The 19,119-nt window shown below is 37.1% G+C and overlaps 1 protein-coding gene across 1 annotated transcript in view; it reads left to right on the plus strand.

Moving 5' to 3' along the window:
* Nucleotides 1–5,046: 5,046 nt before the first annotated feature.
* LOC113946640 (cytosolic phospholipase A2 epsilon-like) overlaps nucleotides 5,047–19,119 on the plus strand; it is a 41,044-nt gene continuing 26,971 nt past the window's right edge. Inside the window, exons 1-5 of the mRNA XM_027642235.1 lie at nucleotides 5,047–5,058; nucleotides 9,471–9,572; nucleotides 9,916–9,991; nucleotides 14,068–14,084; nucleotides 17,095–17,164. Of these exons, the coding sequence (XP_027498036.1) occupies nucleotides 5,047–5,058; nucleotides 9,471–9,572; nucleotides 9,916–9,991; nucleotides 14,068–14,084; nucleotides 17,095–17,164 (277 nt within the window). The remainder of the gene's footprint in view (nucleotides 5,059–9,470; nucleotides 9,573–9,915; nucleotides 9,992–14,067; nucleotides 14,085–17,094; nucleotides 17,165–19,119) is intronic.

Consider the following 19,119-nt stretch of genomic DNA (forward strand, 5'->3'; position numbering starts at 1 on the left):
TATACATGTATCTTATTTCTTTCCATGACTTATAAAGCCCAGAATTACCATCAGATCATCTTGTTAGACTTGCTAGATGTCAGACCTTTTACCTGCCATGCAGCTACTTAAATGTTAATCCTGATCACCTGTGGCTCATCAAAGACTATCTTGAAGAAAATGGATCCCTCTTCTTCTACAAATATCAGGAATGGTGAAGTCACCACATTTTATGGAGGTACATTGCAGTGCCAGCAGTAAGTATGCACCTTGTTTCCATCCTCATTTAATTTAGCCAGAGCCCAGACATTAGCATGTTACATATTTTCCTAGTAATTTAAAAGCTATCTCATAATGACTGTTTCTTCATTAGGATCAATTTTATAAAATATACCAACCTTATATCACAGTTTTCTTTTTGTCAAACCAGTAGATTCAACCATTCATGTTCTGATTACAAAAATCCTTTTATTTGCTATATCCAGCTATATCTCTTTTTTTTGCACTCCCTTCAACTCTTCATTATCCCTTTATCAAATGTAGACTTCAGTACCCTTTCCACTACTGCTACACACTGAGATTAACGTTGCTTTGTTATTCTTCTGCTCTCACATATGAGTTACTAGTTTCTATACACAGAATCCAGTTGTCCTCATTTACCTTTAGAGACTTCTGACAAATTGTTTGTCTTCCATAAGCTGGTGAATTAGTGTTTTCCACAGTACACTCTTCCCTTTTGTAAGGGGGAGTAAATTGTAACATACATTTGACATTTCTTTGATCATAACTTTGCACTTCAGTGCATTAGATTTTACCATGGTTAATCAGGCCAGTTTATCAAGCAGGTCAGATCGTTCTCTATAATTGCCCTGTCCTCAGTATTACTCCATCAGTCTTTGTTCTACTGCAAATCTGGCAGTCAGAGTGCCTTGTTTATTTTCAAAACATTCACAAAACCAGATAGAGTTTGAGACTGGTAAACTCTTAAAAATTCCTCAGAAGAAAACTTTTTTCAGACATGTTTCTCACTGAGAACTAATTCTGAAATCATTTAGAAAACAAATTCTTAACCTTAGTAATATATACTTTCTTTTCAATATTTGCATAACAAAATCTTACTATCTTTGCACAATAGACTATTAGTAAAAAAATTTACTATTGCAGGATAGAACAAAATCTCCTTCATCTTGAAAAACACTACTTCCTACTGACTGGCTTCCAGAGATGGTTCAGGGCTTACCAAAATTGCTCATCACTTTTCAGGGAACCCCTGGCTAATGCTAACTCCAGAACGATTTCTTTTCCATGCAGTTACCTTGCATCACGATTTTACTATCCCATGCACCTTACTGGTAGAACTTCCTGTAATTGCTTTGACATCTTTTGCAGCTTCATTGCACTCTGGTTACTTAGAGGCAGATTCAGTATCCTGCTTTGCAAGATGAAATGTACATTCATAGGACACCCCATATCAATTTTGGCAACACACTAGCATCACCTCTACAACATATACTAAGATAAGTAAAGAAGAATTTCTGTGCATAATCCAAACATAAGTAAGACTTTCCCAAAGCTTAATAGAAATAGATTAAAAAAAAAAAAAAAAGGAAAAGAAAAAGAAAGGCACAATTATATCTGTCTTTATTAATATCAACTTCCAACAGCTTTCCTGTCCTTTTTCCCTGCTCTTTTAATTTTCCATGTTTCTTAAGCTCTTTACTGAATCATATGGCTAGGCATTCAGTTCATATGCAAGTGAGGTGTGTACCTCATTTCTGCCTTCGTGCAAAGGTTTCAGACATAATTTTTGCTTCAAATCTCCCCTGGTGTTTTTATACACACACACACGCACATAACACATACATATATGGAATTTGTCTGGGTGGAATCACCTGCTGTCCAGACATTAAATTGTACTAGTTAATGACTGGCCTAAGGCCAACTAATTGCATATCAACAGTCTTTTTTTTTGGAAAATACTCCCTGAGTGCAGTTTTCAGTGTATAATTGCTATGTATGCTGAAAGCTATATGTAATATAAACATGCATATTAACAAATGCTGTACAAAATGTATGAAACATAAATGCTAAGAATGTGTTCAACTTGAAACAACTCTTGACTTAAAATAAGTATTGCTACTAACTACTTCAGGAATGGTGGAGCATTTGATGTGCGTGACTGCCAGCCCACATTTTGAGAAATAGAAGAGAACCAGGAGTGGTAATATATGATAACTGGTGGTTTAATTAGTCACATATTGGGCCCATTATGACAATGGCAGCCAGGGTAAAAAAAACTACTGGCACATTACCATATCCCTCTTGCTACTTTTGAAAATTGGCACAATATTCACTTCTTTTGTCTTTCCGTAGTTATGCGGTAACCCAAGAATTAAAATATCTGAACCATAGACAGTAAAAAATCTTAGATAATACTTTAGGCACTAATTGGTAAGAATGATCTCTGTTCAGTCTTAATATGTGTTATATGACTGTGTTGTAAAGCAGTTCATATTTGTTGATGAAACGTAAAGTGGTTTCTTTCTGAATATGGAATAAAAATGTTTTATTAACATTCCTGCCTTAGCAGCATAATTAGTAATTATTTTTCTTTCTATTTGAAGTAATTAAGTCCAGACCTTTGATAGCATTTTGCATTCAACTCATATACATTTCCTTTATATTTGCACATATACATATGTATAGATATGCTTCCTAATGTCACTCTTGGAAATGATGTTTTTTTCTATATTCTTTAAATTTTGGTTTATGTTGAAAGCCTTGTATTTTCTATTTTCCCATGTACTGTGCATTTCGCAACCAGCTGCTGCCTTCTTATTAACTCTGCAAAAGTCTAGGTTTTTCAGCCAAAATAGCGAAACTGGGAAAGCTCATATCATAACACTGAGATTTCCTCACCTGCAGGAGAAAAAATTGTTACATCTTCGGAGACATCTTTTAGCTCTTCCTGACCTTTCCCACTGTTTTTTAGTGTGAAGCTGCAATGTTTAGCCTCCAAAGCAATAGAGATTTCTCCTTGTCAATCACAAGTTTATTTACCAACAGCCAACCTGAGCTTATAATTGCCTTGGACTTGTGGAAATACAGGGAATAATTCATTTTCTTTTCATGTTGTATCTATGCAATGTGATCTGAGTAGGTTTCAGTCGTTGCATCACATGGGATCAAAATATCAAAACTATGTGAGAGTTGCATGCAATAGCTGCTTTAGTAACATGTGCCTCCCTTACATTTATTATAATGGATATTCAGCAACGTTTGCCACTACAAATTTGTCTTTCTTTAATCTGTGTTTTCTTGACCTGACCTAAGAGTCACGTTTGTCTTTGATGTCTGTGAGTTTTAGCACAGTATCATGTTGCAATGATGATTTAATTTAGCATGTAATAGGATGTACTTACATAGTTGCCTATCTCGATCTCCCGGAGAATGCTTCTTTCCTTACACACTGAAACACTTCCTTAAGATGTTTTGCAACTGTTTCTTTAAAGTCTTTCCATGTGGAGTTGCTCACATAATTTAATCTTTGTGATCAGCTCTTTTGTGAGTAAGTGGCCACACTAGATTCCTGCACAGGTTTGTATTTTATTCAGTGGGAGCTTGTGGAATGACAGTGAGACTCTTCTGCCTACCAGCCCTAAATTCTCCTATACTTGGCTCCACAGACAACTGTAAAGCCTTTTGGACTCTCTGAGAATTGTTTTTTTGTGTCCATATGGAGTCAGGTATGTAGCATCATTGAGACCAAGTCCCATGAGCAGCCTGTATGAGGCATGGGTGATAGCTCAGATAGCACAAAATGCAGCTTTAGGGGATGTCTGCGTGACTCCCAACAGAGCCTGGCTTTGTTAAGTACTGCTTATACGACATGCCAGGTGGCCTGGAAAGGCTATCACTTCATATTCCCAATAACAACACACTGTATATAGGGCAAGATTGGCTGCCATGCGCACGGCTTCGATTACACAATGGGTCACGAGGCTTGAAGTCAACATGGCAATGGAAACACAGCTTCAGCACATGTGGAGAGATACTGGATTCAAGAGCTTCTGCAACAGCCAGGCCTTCCTCATACAGGGAAGACACACCAGGAATTTCAGCACTGAAAGATGAGCTGGAGTGAGTACATCACCTAATCTTGTGCTTCCTTTTCAGCCTGTAAGTGGGATGGGAAATGCCCACAGTGGCTGGGAGCATTTCTTCATCTGGGTATGCCTTACCTAAGGATGTCATTTTCCTGTAACTCATGTTTTCTCACCAGGGCTCTCATACTGGAGACAGCCACATGCCCCAGCTTGTGGAGGAGCAGGGAGCTGTGTCTTTTAGGGCAGACTCTCTCACCTGTTTCTGTCCCTCTTGGTTAATTAAGAGAGAAGGACTTAATTCTCTCACAGTACTGCATCAGAGGTGGGCTCTGGTCTCATAGTGCACTGTGCTATCATCTTCTGTAACAGAAAAGTTAGGAATTATAACAAATCCTGAGTCATTGCCTTGTTGATAAAAGGAGTCTCCTGATGTCTGTGAAAACACTCTAGCTGTACCTCTCTTGGTTGAAAAGGCAATGCACTCAGAAAGGTGGCCCGGTCAGCTTTACACTGAGGAAGTAAAAGTGATCCTTGCCAATGAGGAAGGCTTTGAGGAACTGCCAGAATCAGTGGCAAACCTGTCACCTGCATTGAGGTCCGCTTGATCTTGTCTGTGACTCTCAAATCACAGTCCTCTTGGGAAACCACATTTTTCTCTCTAGTCAGGAAATGCACTCTGGTGACCAATAGATTTATGTATGAACTAGATTCTTATAATGCATTTTATCCCTTGGAGATAACTGCAATGAACACCGGAAATTTGAAGTTGGCGATAGCATATGATATGACATATATTAGACAAGAATAGCAAGCTCAAAGATGTACCTCACCAGCGCATGCTGATTTTATTAAGATACTAAGATACCATTAACTTACTACAGCTGTAAATGTTTAGAAGCCAGTTATTTTAGGATAAGTTGCTTTAGCAGTTCCTGTGTCTTTTAGTGTTTGATGGGAGACTATGGTGATGGTGGTAAGAACTAGAATACATGCAGGGCATGCCTTACAAATATTTAAGCTCCATAATAAAAAAAATTGTACTTGTGCATAAGCACAGGTCTTCTACAAGTCAGATCAGAAGAGAGATTACGTTCCGTGAAAGAATAGGCCGACCAAATAGCCATTCAAATCTGAGCTACTGTCAGTGTTTGTCCAGGACATTAAGTACTTCTTCAACTGTTTTTTGAAATATTTTCTGTATTTACATTTGAGTTTGGGTAAAGTTAGTATAAATGTAACTACAAATATCTGTACTTCATATTTGTCATGTGGAGGAGCATACAGAGCCCTCCGAAAAGGAATATAGTACTCCCAGTGTACAGACACACTCCCTTTTCTGCTGATTTTACTTTATGGTTCAAATTTTATCAATCCATTTCACTTTTTCTGTCCTTATGCCTTCATTGTTTAGCAGTGGACTTGGCAGTGTTAGGTTAATGATTGGACTCAATGATCTTAGAACTCTCTTCCAGCCTAAAAGATTCTATTAATCTATATTTGAATTATAGATAAATATATTTACATATACATTTCTCATTATTACATACATATTTATCTTATTCAAATAAAGGGCATATGGCTCACCAGAAGCAACTATTGGGATCAGCCAAAGTTTCACAGCCATTGCCATATTAAAACCTGATTCTTCCAAGTGATATTTGCCACTGCTGTCATGGGGATTGTTATGATCTCTTGATTTTCTGACATGAACTTGAACATTTCTGCTTTTATGCAGATGAGCCACCTTGTAATATACTTTTAATGTCTGAAGCATCACACTGATGCACTTTAGCTTCATCTTGCTCTAACCCTGAGGAGTAGAAGATGTCTGTTTCTAGCAAAGATACTAATCAGGAATACACCAGAAGGGCTTTCAGTGAAGCTGGACTGTCCCTTTCTCCTATGTTCCAGTAGGTGGTCTGTAAAATCTGAGAGGAAGATGTGCAAAAGCCCATGATATAGGGATGAGACATAAAGAAGAGTCTGTAGGCTGCAGAGAAGCTGTGAGAGCTTCCCTCTGAAGAGAGGGATCAGCAAGAATTATTGAGAAAAGTAAAAAAACCCCACAAAATCTAATCTTTTGTTTGTCCTTAGCAGTCAGTTTAATAAATCTTTGAATAATTATATCTGATCCAACCTGTCTTTGAGCATTACTATTAAAAGTGGCCTAGTTCAGCAACTGGTTGTAATTTCAGAACATGTTTATTGTAGTCTTAGACACAATCAGACCAGTCCAGAAAAAAAAAGTCATTGCAGAAAAAACCTTAAATGACAATCAATTCAAGGCACAGCACTTTTGGGTGAACTGCATTTAACTAGTAGCTCACCAACTGAGAGACAGACCCCAAAATACCCCAAAATTGCAGTAAGTGTAAATATCTAGCGGTGGCCCAGCATAGTTTCTCTGCTCCTTGAACTGCACTAAATGTATTATTTGACCACTAGGGCTCTGCCCCACAAGTCAGGAGTGCATTACCTTTAGGGAGTTGTTGAAGTCTCTCCTGTCAGTCTTCCCCTCTGACATTCCCCATTTGTCCCAAACTTGTCTCAGATTTGTATAAAGCTGCTGCTGAACTTGCACAGATTACAGTCTGAGGTTTCACGGAAAACCAAGCTTACTATTTCTCCCTTACTGCACCTGGACATGAACAACAACAATACAGCCTGTGTTTTATGAACAGCAGTCCCACACCAGACTGTCCACTTCATGATCACAGGGGCCTTAGGTGATCCTGAACTGGAATATGGCCGGAAGTTTATACTTGTACTGATACTTGCCACATTGAATTTTGCATTCTCTGCCACCCTTGTAATCCCAAAACCTCTTCTTTGTTATTTGAATAAATCCCTGAGAGGATTTTTTTATTTATATGCTAATAGAGCTTTTGCCCAAGGGTGTTTTGCAGCTTCACATTGCAAGAGGGTGAATCATGTGGTAACAACAAAACCAAGTTCCTCAATGTCAGGTTTCTCAGCATCCGTAACTCTGGAAACAAGTGATTAAAGAGGACATACTGATTACTTAGGGTGGGATTCACCCCGGCTACCTCCAGACATTCAGAAGTTAGGCGTCAAGTATGATCTGGACGTTTGGGCTTCTCCAGAAGATTCCAGTATAGAGGGGTTTAGTCACTACTTGCAGTTGCCATGCTTTCCTTTTCCTCCATTTAGTATAGAGCAAACACAAGCAATCAGCTTCTACTCTAACTTCTAGATGACTTAACAGTCAAGTGTATCCTAAGTGCATGCCTTGTGAAAGGGATGTTTGCCTCAAAAAGAATAGTGCTTCATAGAAAAAAGCAATTTTGAACCTTGAACTAATTTAGGAAATTCAATACCAGTGTCAGCTCTGAGTCAAAGGTACCTTTGGCTGCCTCTGGCTTGAGCTTAAAGAACAGGTATTTTATGTGTGGAAGGACTGAGTGAGGAAAGAAAAGTTAGTTGTTAGGCAACAAGCAACTCCTGGTCAGCTTCCTAAGGGATGCTGGAGGCTTCTTTCCCCATCTCATTTCCTTTTGTCTTAAAACCAAAGGTACACTATGACAATGTGAAATGAGAACAGGATCTCATGCAAAGACCTCAGACCTATTAGCTTCCATACATCACAGAAACAAGACCTCGACCTGATAACCTTTGTGGGGCACATTTACAAAAAAATTGCAGCTAATATTCCTCTGTTGTGGTTCTGTACCTCTTCTAGCATTTCTTTCAAGGATACGAATAGGTTGTAGCAGAAGAAACAGAAAATGTGTGTGTTTTCATGTGTACAGTTAATTTTCTCTATATGGTGTCTGGTCACCCTTTTTACAGGAAAAAAAAAAGTCAGATTCTAAAACTTTTTTTATGGAAGTACAAGTGCTCATATTAAGTAAAGCATTAGCCAAAACGTGGGAGAAGCATGTGACTCTCCTTAAAATATTGCTGTAGATTATCTAATTCTGGCTTCAATTAAGCAGTTCCTGTTCCATCAAAAAGTTTCAATACAATGAAGATGAGAAAGGAAGTTCAAAGCAAATTTTTGGCAAAGTAAATGTTCTTATTTCATTAAACAACGATGAAAAAAAAAGAAAATGACTATACAAAATTAAACCTAAGAAATCAAACTTTTGGAAAGATGGAATACTGCATATAAGATCATCAGCTTGTCTTGTTCTTCTTGTAACAACAGCTTTTCATATTGATTCCTCAGTTCATACAAGAAAAGTATGTAATGAAACTGCTAGCAGTGACTGGGTTTGTGTCTAGTTTCTGTCAGACGGGGTCCTTGTACAAAACTCATTGCCACAGTCAGAGTGGCTGTGATTTCATACTTATACCTGACTGTAAAAGGAAGCATCATGCCCTGTCATCCTAGTAATCTCAAGTTCTTTCGTCAGCACTACTTTTAATCTTTTGGGAGGACTTTCAATACAAACATATGTATGCCTAATAATGCTTGTATAATGAATTAGAAAATTTAATCATTGAGCTTCCTAGAGATGTGCTAAGCATATGCAGATCCTCGTGAGATTAAAAAAAAAAAAAAGTAAATGTACAGAATCAGTCCATGAAATTCCAATAATCTGCTAATAGTGCCCAGCTGGCTGGTGATTTGGATAAAGTTGCTCACAAATCTGGATGTTTCTTGCATCGGAAAATGGCATTATTGTTTGTTGAAATACTTCATGATTTTTCAAGGTGAAATGTTTAAATCTCATTTAAATTTGTTAAGATGCGTACTGTATTAAATGTGAAGCCCAGAAATAAGTAACACATTTCAAACTGAAAAAATGATACATTGTGTTTTAGGGAGTACAAGCTTGTCAAGTCTTCTTTAATTTCTTTTGAAGTAGAATACTACAGTAACAATGAGTTGTACACACAGAAACCATGATGCAACAGCATTTTTCAGGGAAGATATTCCTTCAGAAGAATTCTTAACATCTTCCTATATAAATGTCTTTTTTCTAGTGATCATATCCATTGTTGTTTTTTTAAATTTATATTTTATTATGGAGGCTATCATGCATGGAATTCAGGGTCTTTGTGTGGAGAAAACAGGTAGATGTGTTTATTAGGCTATTGTTGTCCTCACTTTTAGAACATCACTGTAAGGCTGTTTCTCATAGATGATCTCTATCATATAATCAATCAGGTTATTGCTGTTATTGCATTTCCACGAGCCCCCAGGTAGGAACCATCTGGTCTCTCAGTTCACTCTGCTCAGTTACAAGACCTGCACATATGAACATTCATACCCTACAGCAGACCTGCTCTTTGAACAAATAACGTGGGTGGGAAATTTTCCGGTTTCAGAAATCATGGAAGGGCGGAGCTCTGACTCAATCTAATAAAACACCTGTTCAGCAACTTCTGACATTCTTCAAGACTGTAAATTTGTTTTAGGAGACACTGGCAACTGTGCAGCCTACTACTAAGGTGCCATTCACAGCAACTTCTTTTAATGTAGCAGCGATCTCAATGGCATCAACCTCTGCCTTACCTCAGGTAAGTGGAAAACAGAACCAGCCTGGAAGGAGTCTCTGAGTTTTTGATTCAGATTTGTCCCTGAACTACAACAGTTCAAGTGTACTGTTACGTGTAGGACATAAATCTCCAGGAAAACAAGATTGTCCTTTCTTGGATATTTGCATCTACCAGGACTGGAGTCCTTATCTTTCCATATAGCACAGTGCCACTTTCCTGGCACAATCATTTTATTCACCACTATGAGGAGGTGCAAATTGCCCATTTCACTCTGCAATTCAATCTCAATTGAGGAATTGAAATAAGTAGAAAAATTGATTTTTTCATCTCTCCTTTTCATCCCCTTTTCTTCTTCCCTCAGCAGCATTCAAGCAGAAAATCAAGACTCTTGGAAAATGAAGAAAGAAAGTGGACGATGCCCTATATAGCCCCAAGCGATGATGCTAAGGTACCAACTTCAACTAACCAGAAATATGCAGGACTAAACCAATATTTTTTAGAAGCGTAGGATATTTTTTCCCCAAAATTGGCTATTAAAGATTCACATGCTTATTTAGAAATAGGAATATTTAATGAAAGAAAAAATTTTTTAGGTGAAACATCTCCATTCCATTATTTTTTTATTACATTCCTTTGCCTATTTTCACAAAGTGTGTTATTTTCATGGTTTTATTCCTTAGAGAAATTCTTTAGTGAAAATGCTCTCAATTTTCTGTTAAAATGGGACTGACTTTGGCATTATTTTAATGATATCTATCTTTATGGATTTAATGGAGCTTTAACCCAGAAGAGGTAGAGAATGTTGCCAGAACTGGAGAGTCAGAGCATGGGTGTTGTTGATCCTTTGGGTTCTGGACATTAATGCCTATTTCCAGAAAAAATGCCCACTTTGCTCACTGTGCACCTCATCACAACAAAAGAACAGCTTAAGAAACATTTGCAGGGCCTGTGACAGAGATTAATTGCATCAATCATGTAGCAGCTATATCAGTGATGATTTTTGTCTCTGCTCCTGGTTAACTTGCAGCTGGCATTGTGTCAAACTACCTCAAAATAAAATTTGGGTACTCTAAATAAAAAGAAAATTTATTTTTGTTGACATCTTCAATGATGCGTGATTACAGCGTCTATAGTCCATAGGAGACCTGTATTTTAAATTTTTTTTGTGTGTAATAAGACTTCCAAATCAACAGAAAACTACAAACACTGTTTTGATTATTTATGTCATAACCTTATCAAACTAATTGATCAAAGCGATCTCTTATTAGCACCATTCCGGCAGCTCCTAAAGATGGAAATTAGTGTACAAAAGGGTGACAAACTACCAGTGGGGTGTGAAACTTGATGTAAATGGCAAAGTAGCATAACCAAAGCTGACATGGCATTTAGGTGTTCGCAATTTGCTCTCTGTGTGTCTGTGTGCTAAAGTTCAGCAAGGGAGTGTACTCAAGCAAGAAAAGCAGCTATTTGGGAAAACAATGACCCAATCTCCTTAGCAGTTTTGTAATGATTTCATGTGTTCATTCTGAAGTTGTGTTTTGCTTTAGAATATCCATGGCTAAAAGCATCCAACCCTTCTTTACCACTAATATTGTTACATTTACACAGAGATTGTTATAATCCAGCGTATATTTTTGAATGTACATAAAGTAATATAAAAAAAGGATTTTGTGGCCATAAACTGCTATATATAGGGCCTATGAAACCCTTTCCACAGCTTTAATGTATTATTTGTGTCATAATTTCTCATTACTAAGGGAACTTCTGAAAGTTCTATCTGCTATCCGCAGGTTTTTAACAATGAAGAGATTCTCAGACACTCCTTGTTTGTCTCCTGGTTTTGAATATGTCTTCTCTCCTATGTAATAAAGCTGGGTAGAAAACTGGCATTAAAGGTACAGGCTTGTCTGAGCTGGCCAATTTCTGCATGTTACTGGCATTAGGTTTCCTGGATAGTTTTCAGTAGTTGCCTGGATTTTTGCAAGTCATGGCTTGCCATCTTCAACAGGAGGATAATCATTAGCAGAGATCTATTAGAAAGGATAATATGCTTGTAGAAGACATTAAGCCCCAGAAGAAGTAAAGAGGGTATAAAACTTTCCTTAATGTGAATGTTCAAACATTTGCCCAAGTACTTGCTTGAGTCTGAGAGAACTTTGCATAGCTGTGTGATAAACTGAATAATTACTGGATTTGTTTTAGAAAAACATGCCTGGGGCTGTGCATGAAATTTAGCTGTGTCTCTTACCTATAGTGCAAAGCCAAATATGCCCCACTACTAAATTTTCAGAAAAATGTACCAACCTTGTGAAACTTCTTTTGTATTTTAAAATTAGTGAAAGAATCAAGAGAACATCTCTTTAGCTTTTTCAGGGACTCCTGAACTGCCAGTTTGCCTTAAAGCAGTTTACACATGAATACAGGAAAGATGAAACATACTAAAGGAAGATCATAAGTAGTTACAAAAATCTGGAAAGTTTATCATTGGATATTATTTGTTAGTGCATTGTCTTATATAGAATAATTACTTCTTTCCAAAAATTAAAAAAAAGGGTATTTTCCTTGGGAAATTTTCAATTTAAAAAAATAGATATTGGCTTATTACCTGTGTATGCAATGAAAACTGATACACAGTAATGCAAAGAGCAAGAAACCAAGAAGCATAATCTCAGCTCAAGGTTAGTACTATTAACATAAGGCAGAGAGTCTCACCAAAGTAATCTGCTGGACATAAAATCAGAAACCAGAGAATTTTAATCAGTTTTTGATTTCTGTAGCTGATAAACATTAAGTTATACATATTCCTTAACAGTTTGCCGCAAAACTAGAAAAAACCATGACATTACTTAGGGCCCTGTCACCCTTCCTTCTTATAAAAAAAGCATCTGTGATTGAATTGTGTCATGTAAGGTTACCTTTTGCAAGGGTAACAATGAGCCTTTGAGGGAGGATGCTCAGTCTGCCCATTACTCTGAATTGCAGGGAGAAGTTCAGAGGTTCATGGTACACAGACTTATCTTTGTTTGCGGGAACTGCAAGAGGATTTACTCATCTGTGTACTGTGGATTCTCAAACTTTTGGTAATAATTCCTTTATTCTAGGCATCAGGAGTTGCTCATGGCTTGGTATGGATTTTTAAGGTAACACAAATGATAATCAGCAGAGGCAGCACATTTGCTTTTTAGATTATTAGCATTGTTCAGTGTATTATTGCAATGACTAGAGGAAAAAAATTTTTAGTCATATGACTTTCATTGATGGCACCAGGGACTTGAGCTTCAGTTACACGAAGATGTTATTTGCTCTCTGAATTATCTGCAGTATTTCTGTCTGGTGTTTGTTCATCAGGAAAATATTATAGGAAGTAATTTTTCATTAACTTCTGTGAGGAGGATATCTCAGAGATTTCCTTTATAGTTAATAGTTTGCTTAATAATTAGCTCTTTTCAAAGGCATTGGTGCCTCAAATTATTATTATCAAAGAACATCGTTCTTCATTTTATCCCCTAAGGAGGGGATGAAAATATTTTCTAGAACAAAGTCGTTTGTTTGTTTGTTTGTTTCCAAAGAACTTCGATTTCTGTAATATGGCCATCTGAGTGTCATTGAGGCGTGGAGGATGACATTTCGGGGTACATACTCGTTCTGTGTGCTGTGAAAAACCTTTTCTAACTAGTTAGAAATGGTGAGGATATGGAGATAAAACTAGTATTTTCATTATTCCTTCAAACTTAAAGTAATCATGTTCTTGAGGGAAGCCTAATAGCAGAAGGGATTTTGCTGATAAATCATTCTGACCCAATGAATAGACCCAGGGAACAAGGCTCAGGCTGAGGGAAGATCAGCTATGACTTGCCTGACTCCATGTTCTCTGCCACAAAACACACTGAATGTATCTTTCAGGCTCCCATCACTAGCTCTTTCCTCTGTTCTTAATTCCTTGAGTCACTTTTTCCATTCTCTCTCTCGTGGTCTTTGTTCCATGACTGAATGTTGAGTGTGCTCCGGCTGGCATCGCCAGTACCTTGCTCTCATAGGACTCTCTAGGGCACTATAGTGAGATTTCCTCCTAGTACACAGTTTACACGCACAGCTCACACTGGGTTTTCTCCTATGCAGCCCCTGCTTAGAGCTGTCCTCCTGGAGGTGTGGAATAATTCTTGGTTCTCATTCAATCAAATTTCTAATCTGCACATTTGGTCTGATTGGGTTCTCTGCCCTATGGTTCCCTTGTCAAGCTCTTAAAATTTAAATAAAATCCTGCTTTTTGCACCAAGCTATCTTCCAGTGACACCAAATATACCTATCCACTTTCTCACCGTGATTCTACAAAAATGAGGTGTTTGTAGCCTTGCATAATCTTTAACACTGTCTAATCTGTGTCATAATTTACTGTTCTTCATAGAAACACTGGATATGTTTTAATGTTTTGTTTGGGTTTTTTGTTTGGTTGTGTTTGGTTTTTTTCCCTTCTTAATATAGCCCTACCATACTTTTTTATCAGTTTGTTTTCGTTTGCATGCAAAGTATGAGGTTTCTGTGATGCATTCGTCCCATAGCCTGTACTTTATTCTGCTGCAATGTACAAGCACACAAACAGTGCTTGGTGAAAGTGTGCCTTCGCAGAACCCACATTTATTTCTGCTTCTGTCATTCAACTTACAAAGTCATAGTAGTTCATACACAACACTGGCAACCTTTAAAAACACATGTTCCAAAATGCTGGCTGAAGGACTGGTGCCATTAAAGAAGGCTAAGAGATCAGCAATACTAAATGCAATTTCTTTAACTCTTTCCATTGTTTCTCCTGAAATATGTCTGCCAAAGTTTTTATGTGTTTCTCTAATTTGAGTACTATTTTTGAGAAAGTTATAGAAACAAAAGGACAAACCCAATGAGTGTTTGTTCTTCTAAGAACAAAACAGTTTAAGGTAAGTAGACATGGAGTGGTTCCTTATTGATGGAAGAGAAATAGTCTAACAATGATGGTTGAAAAAATATTGTGGAGCTGGCTCAGCCTGTGTCCTGACAATGCTGAGATGTTACTTCCCCTGTTTAGAACACAACCCTATAAAATATCCTGTGCCTACACACAACTTGAAGCAACAGTGATTAATTCCTTTTTTTAGTTTTGGAATACACCTACCCAGAAGACAAGATATTCTACCCCTTGTATCCTGATAAAGAGAATGCATTTATTTGGCAGTAAGCACTCTTGTTTTGAGTGTGATGCTTCTGTACCTCACAGCAAAAAGCTTGAGCACATGGGTAAAGCTTTCTGGTTATTTTAGGCTAACATCTATTTAAAATGTCTTTCAATTTCCCCGCATTTTAGAAAAAATTCAATCTTGCCACTTCATTGGATTACTTCATAGCCTGAGAATTACTGCATTTTTTTGCAAACTCCTTTTATGACCTTCATGTCTTTCCTTCTCATAGTGATAGAAATTATTTGGGAGGTTAAGCAAATTTTGTCATGAAATATTCCTTGTAGTCTAATGCTTTACACACTTCAGCTGATGTACTGTCTTGTGTAATTGATTTCTTATACTTCGACCTTTTTAGCAGTCTTTGACCTTTGTCACAGTAGCAGCATGTCTGTGTGTGCTTTATCTTGTTTCAGTCAGGAGTTTATCCCAGTTATTTTATTTGAAGTTTCTCAGAAAATAACATCTCTCAATTATTTCGTCATCTTCCTCCATTTATTTCAGATAATGTTTTCAGAGTTTTGGTGATTAGCTTTCACAACAACTTATTTCTTTGGCCACCTCTTCTTGTTGTTGGTGTTTTGTGAGGTTACCTTACTAAGAATTACTGAGCTATTTGTCTTCTGCCATTATCTCAACTTCTCCTTGAGCTCTTTCTGAATATTAGTGGCTACCATCAGACCTCTACTGAAGTGGCCACCTATTGCTTGACACCAATATGTACTGTGCCTTCAGTATTATTTGGCTGAATATTTTTTTGCAAATCCAAAAGTGTCATCATAATAAGTTTGATCATTTTATAACTTCCAAAGACCCTCGCTATTAGAACTGCAAACTAACACTTCTCTGTTCCTAAATAATTTTAAAGCCATAACATTTTGTTTTGATTAATGCTTTGCTCAGAAGAAATTTCTTAGTACTTCATAACCTGACTATCTCAAGGTGGCTTTTTCACATATATATTATTTATAGATATACTATTTATATCTTTCCCATTTATTGGAGATATCCAATTCAGAATCTGCTTATAACATATTTGTATGCAGATTAATGCTCTTCATGCAGCAGTAGTCTGACCTCAGGATATGACAGAGTTTGCATTTTCTTTCTTGTGCAGAACTTCATCCTCTGACATTCACTGCAGTCGTTCTGTGTTACCCCTTCTATTTAACAAGACCTGTTCCTACTGTAATCATACATCAACTTGGGAACTTATTACTTAATACAGTCTGAAATTCCTGAAATTCCTCATTTTCATCTGCTTCTGTTCGTAAACAGTGATACAGGTAACCACTCCCACTGCTGATTTACCCTTTTCATTCAGTCTCTTGCGTACAACCACAGTGCAACTCTCTTTCCTTTCTATAAACTTCAGCTATTTTGATAAATCTTCTACAACTGTTCCTGCAGCCAGGGTATCAATATAGCCATCTGTGCTGCTATATGAAGCTTTGCCTGTTTTCTGCCCCTTTCTGCCAATACCCTGCTTGCTCTAGCTGCTGCTAATGGACATGATGAGCATGTTCTCTGAAGATGTAAAATCCATAAAGTACACATGATGGTCACAACTTTTGCAGACTAAGGTGGTCAGGCCTGGCACCTTCAATAAGGAATTGGAGACAGCCTTCTTTGAAATTAAGGATTGTAGTCCAATCTATGTACTTCATTACACTACTCCACGTCTATGAATAAGCACATTTGGTAAGGAAAACTTGTGTTCCCACAAAGCAAGATGGAAATGTTTGTCCAAAGCTGTGTACTGTGTATGTCCTGAGACGTTCCCCAAGGTGCTAACACTTAGACACTTACCCACCATGAAAATGATTCTTTTAAAAACAAGCAAGAAAAGGTAAAAAGACCAATCTTTTTTTCCTCTCTCCAGTTATCCAAACATTGTATTAAAAGCAGAAACTTTTGTATAGGCCTTGATTCAATCTACAGCACAACACAGGTTGCTGGTGAACAGCCAACCAAATATAAGCATCTCTGATTTGTGTATTCGCTGAATTTTGTCTTCATATTGGATGCTAGTGGTCAAGTATATGATTTAATATAGCTAGCTAACTGAACTTTCTCAGGTTATTTACTCTCCCTCCACTTTCCTATTCACTCTCTTCTTCCACATCTTCTGTTTGCATGCTTGATAACTATACCCTTTAGGGGTCAATGAAGTTTGTGGAGAAAGTGCATTTTGTCACGTATTGCATTTTTACTGTGATACCAAATGGAAGAGATAGCTTTAACAGAACCTGGATTCTTTTCAGTGTTTGGTTGTCATTACAATCACTTATTCAAAACTTTAAAATATATCTCCTTTGTTGTTTTTTTTTCATCAGGAAGTGACACCTTACTCCTTGCTCACTGTGAGAATCATAAAGTTGAAAAATGCTCGTCAGGCAGATTTTTGTAAGTATCAGATTTTCTTATTGACATTACACAGCTCTTAAATTACTGTTTCAGACCCTGATTGTGCTAGATACTGTAAATCATACTAGCTAAGAAATCACAATCAAAGGCAATTTCTGCCACAGAATATCTATTTACAATTTCAGAGGTTTTTTGGGTTATTTGCTTTTTTCCTTTACATTTCTTTACATTATTTATCTGACAAGTTGTCTCTTTCAGAGGTGTAAAAATATCTTAACATCAGTTTTAATACACAGATGTTTATATCCCATGTCCATGACAAATGCATAGAATATAGAGCTGAAATCCTTACACATCAGTCCCTCTAAATTCTTTGCTCTAAAAAGCCCTGCCACATCTCAGAAGTTGAGAGAGGTATCTCGTGTACATGTTCCAGCATCAGAGCATCAGAGCATCATAACATCTGCCACATTGTTATATCTTGCACCTAAGCGAAAGATATCTAACAGAAATCTTTTGGAGACAGCAGTACATGATATGTTACAGTTCACATGCAAAGTGCTCTGAAAATGTGTGATATTTGGCCAGCCCTTACCTGGTGGTCCACATTCACAGAGGCTTTCCTCTGAAGAATTTTCTCCTGCCATTCCTACCTGTGTCTCATGAATTTGACACATCACTAATAACTACAATTTTACATATCCCTTTATCATACATCCATCTCTTGTTTTGCATTTTCCTTCCTTTTTGGGAGATCATGATGAAGTTTGCTGAAGCCATAATATCCTACAGATAAAAGTCTCACCATCTCTTTGTATTTCACTCTGATGTTTCAAAAACATGGATGTCACCACTGCTTATTTTCCAGTCCAGTGGAGAGAAGTGTTCAGCTCACACAGTCTGTAATATTGGGTTGCAGAGAATAGAAAAAATATTATAGGACAGCAAAAAAGGTAAAATTAATTTTTATTCCTTTTGACAGCTATGAAACACTGCATGTATGAGCAAAACCTCACCTTCAATCTTTTGAAGTGCTCATTTAATTTCTCTTAGTATCACCTTTGATCTATCATGGACATTGAATTACAAGATAAGATCCATGATTCAACAGCTTACGCAAAGGGATTGCACAAAGTAAAATGATGCTGCATTCTCAGAAATAGTATTACTGTTGTGACCTTGTCCTTCATCCTGAGGACGGTGTGGTTTCTGAGAAAGTCTTGCTTAGTGATATGGAGACATTTTGAAAATTCCCATTATCAGTAAAATGTACATCCCTGGAGTAGGACTCAGGATGTGTGGGCTCAGTTTTTAGCTCTGTTAATAGACTTTTCTATTTTACTTTAATAAGAAGTTTAAGTACATCTACACATCCAAATGCTCTATGCCTCTGTTGCCCTGCTAACAAAACATGGATAACCAAATATCTTCTCCCATACATTTTTTCTCTCTTATCTGTTTGAATCTTTTATTATGGGTAGAGGGATTCTAATTTAAGATGTGAGGTAAGGCCTAGAAACACTGAGAAGTATCTTCAGATTCTCTTGTTGATTACCAATAAATAAGATATAGAGACCAGCAGGTAAGAAAAGGATGTCTTTTCTGTCTGTCAGTAATTCCCCCAGGTACTCTGTGACTTCTTAAGGATGTCACGTCAAAATGAAGCACTGTAAACCAGCATGCTATTGAACAAGGAAGATAAACAAATATTAGATAGCTCTTTGTTGGCTGAGCAGCAACCTGCCCATGCTTTCAAAGAAGCTGGAGCCTCAAACGAAAAATAATGTGATATTATGTGGTTTAAATACTTCAGTACAATGCCAAAAAGATATATCGTATCTTTTAAGCGATTGATTTTGCACTGGTACTAATGTCCTTTTAGCTTAATGTTTTGTTTTTAACATCTGTATGCATTTGAAGTATCACAAAACTAATATAACCACATGTGCTATTGTATGCTGATAAGAATTACAAAATTATGTTTACCTAGCCTT

The sequence above is a fragment of the Corapipo altera genome, unplaced genomic scaffold (assembly GCF_003945725.1).
Source record: "Corapipo altera isolate COAL_440 unplaced genomic scaffold, ASM394572v1 23b, whole genome shotgun sequence".
In the NCBI taxonomy this organism is placed as follows: Eukaryota; Metazoa; Chordata; class Aves; order Passeriformes; family Pipridae; genus Corapipo; species Corapipo altera.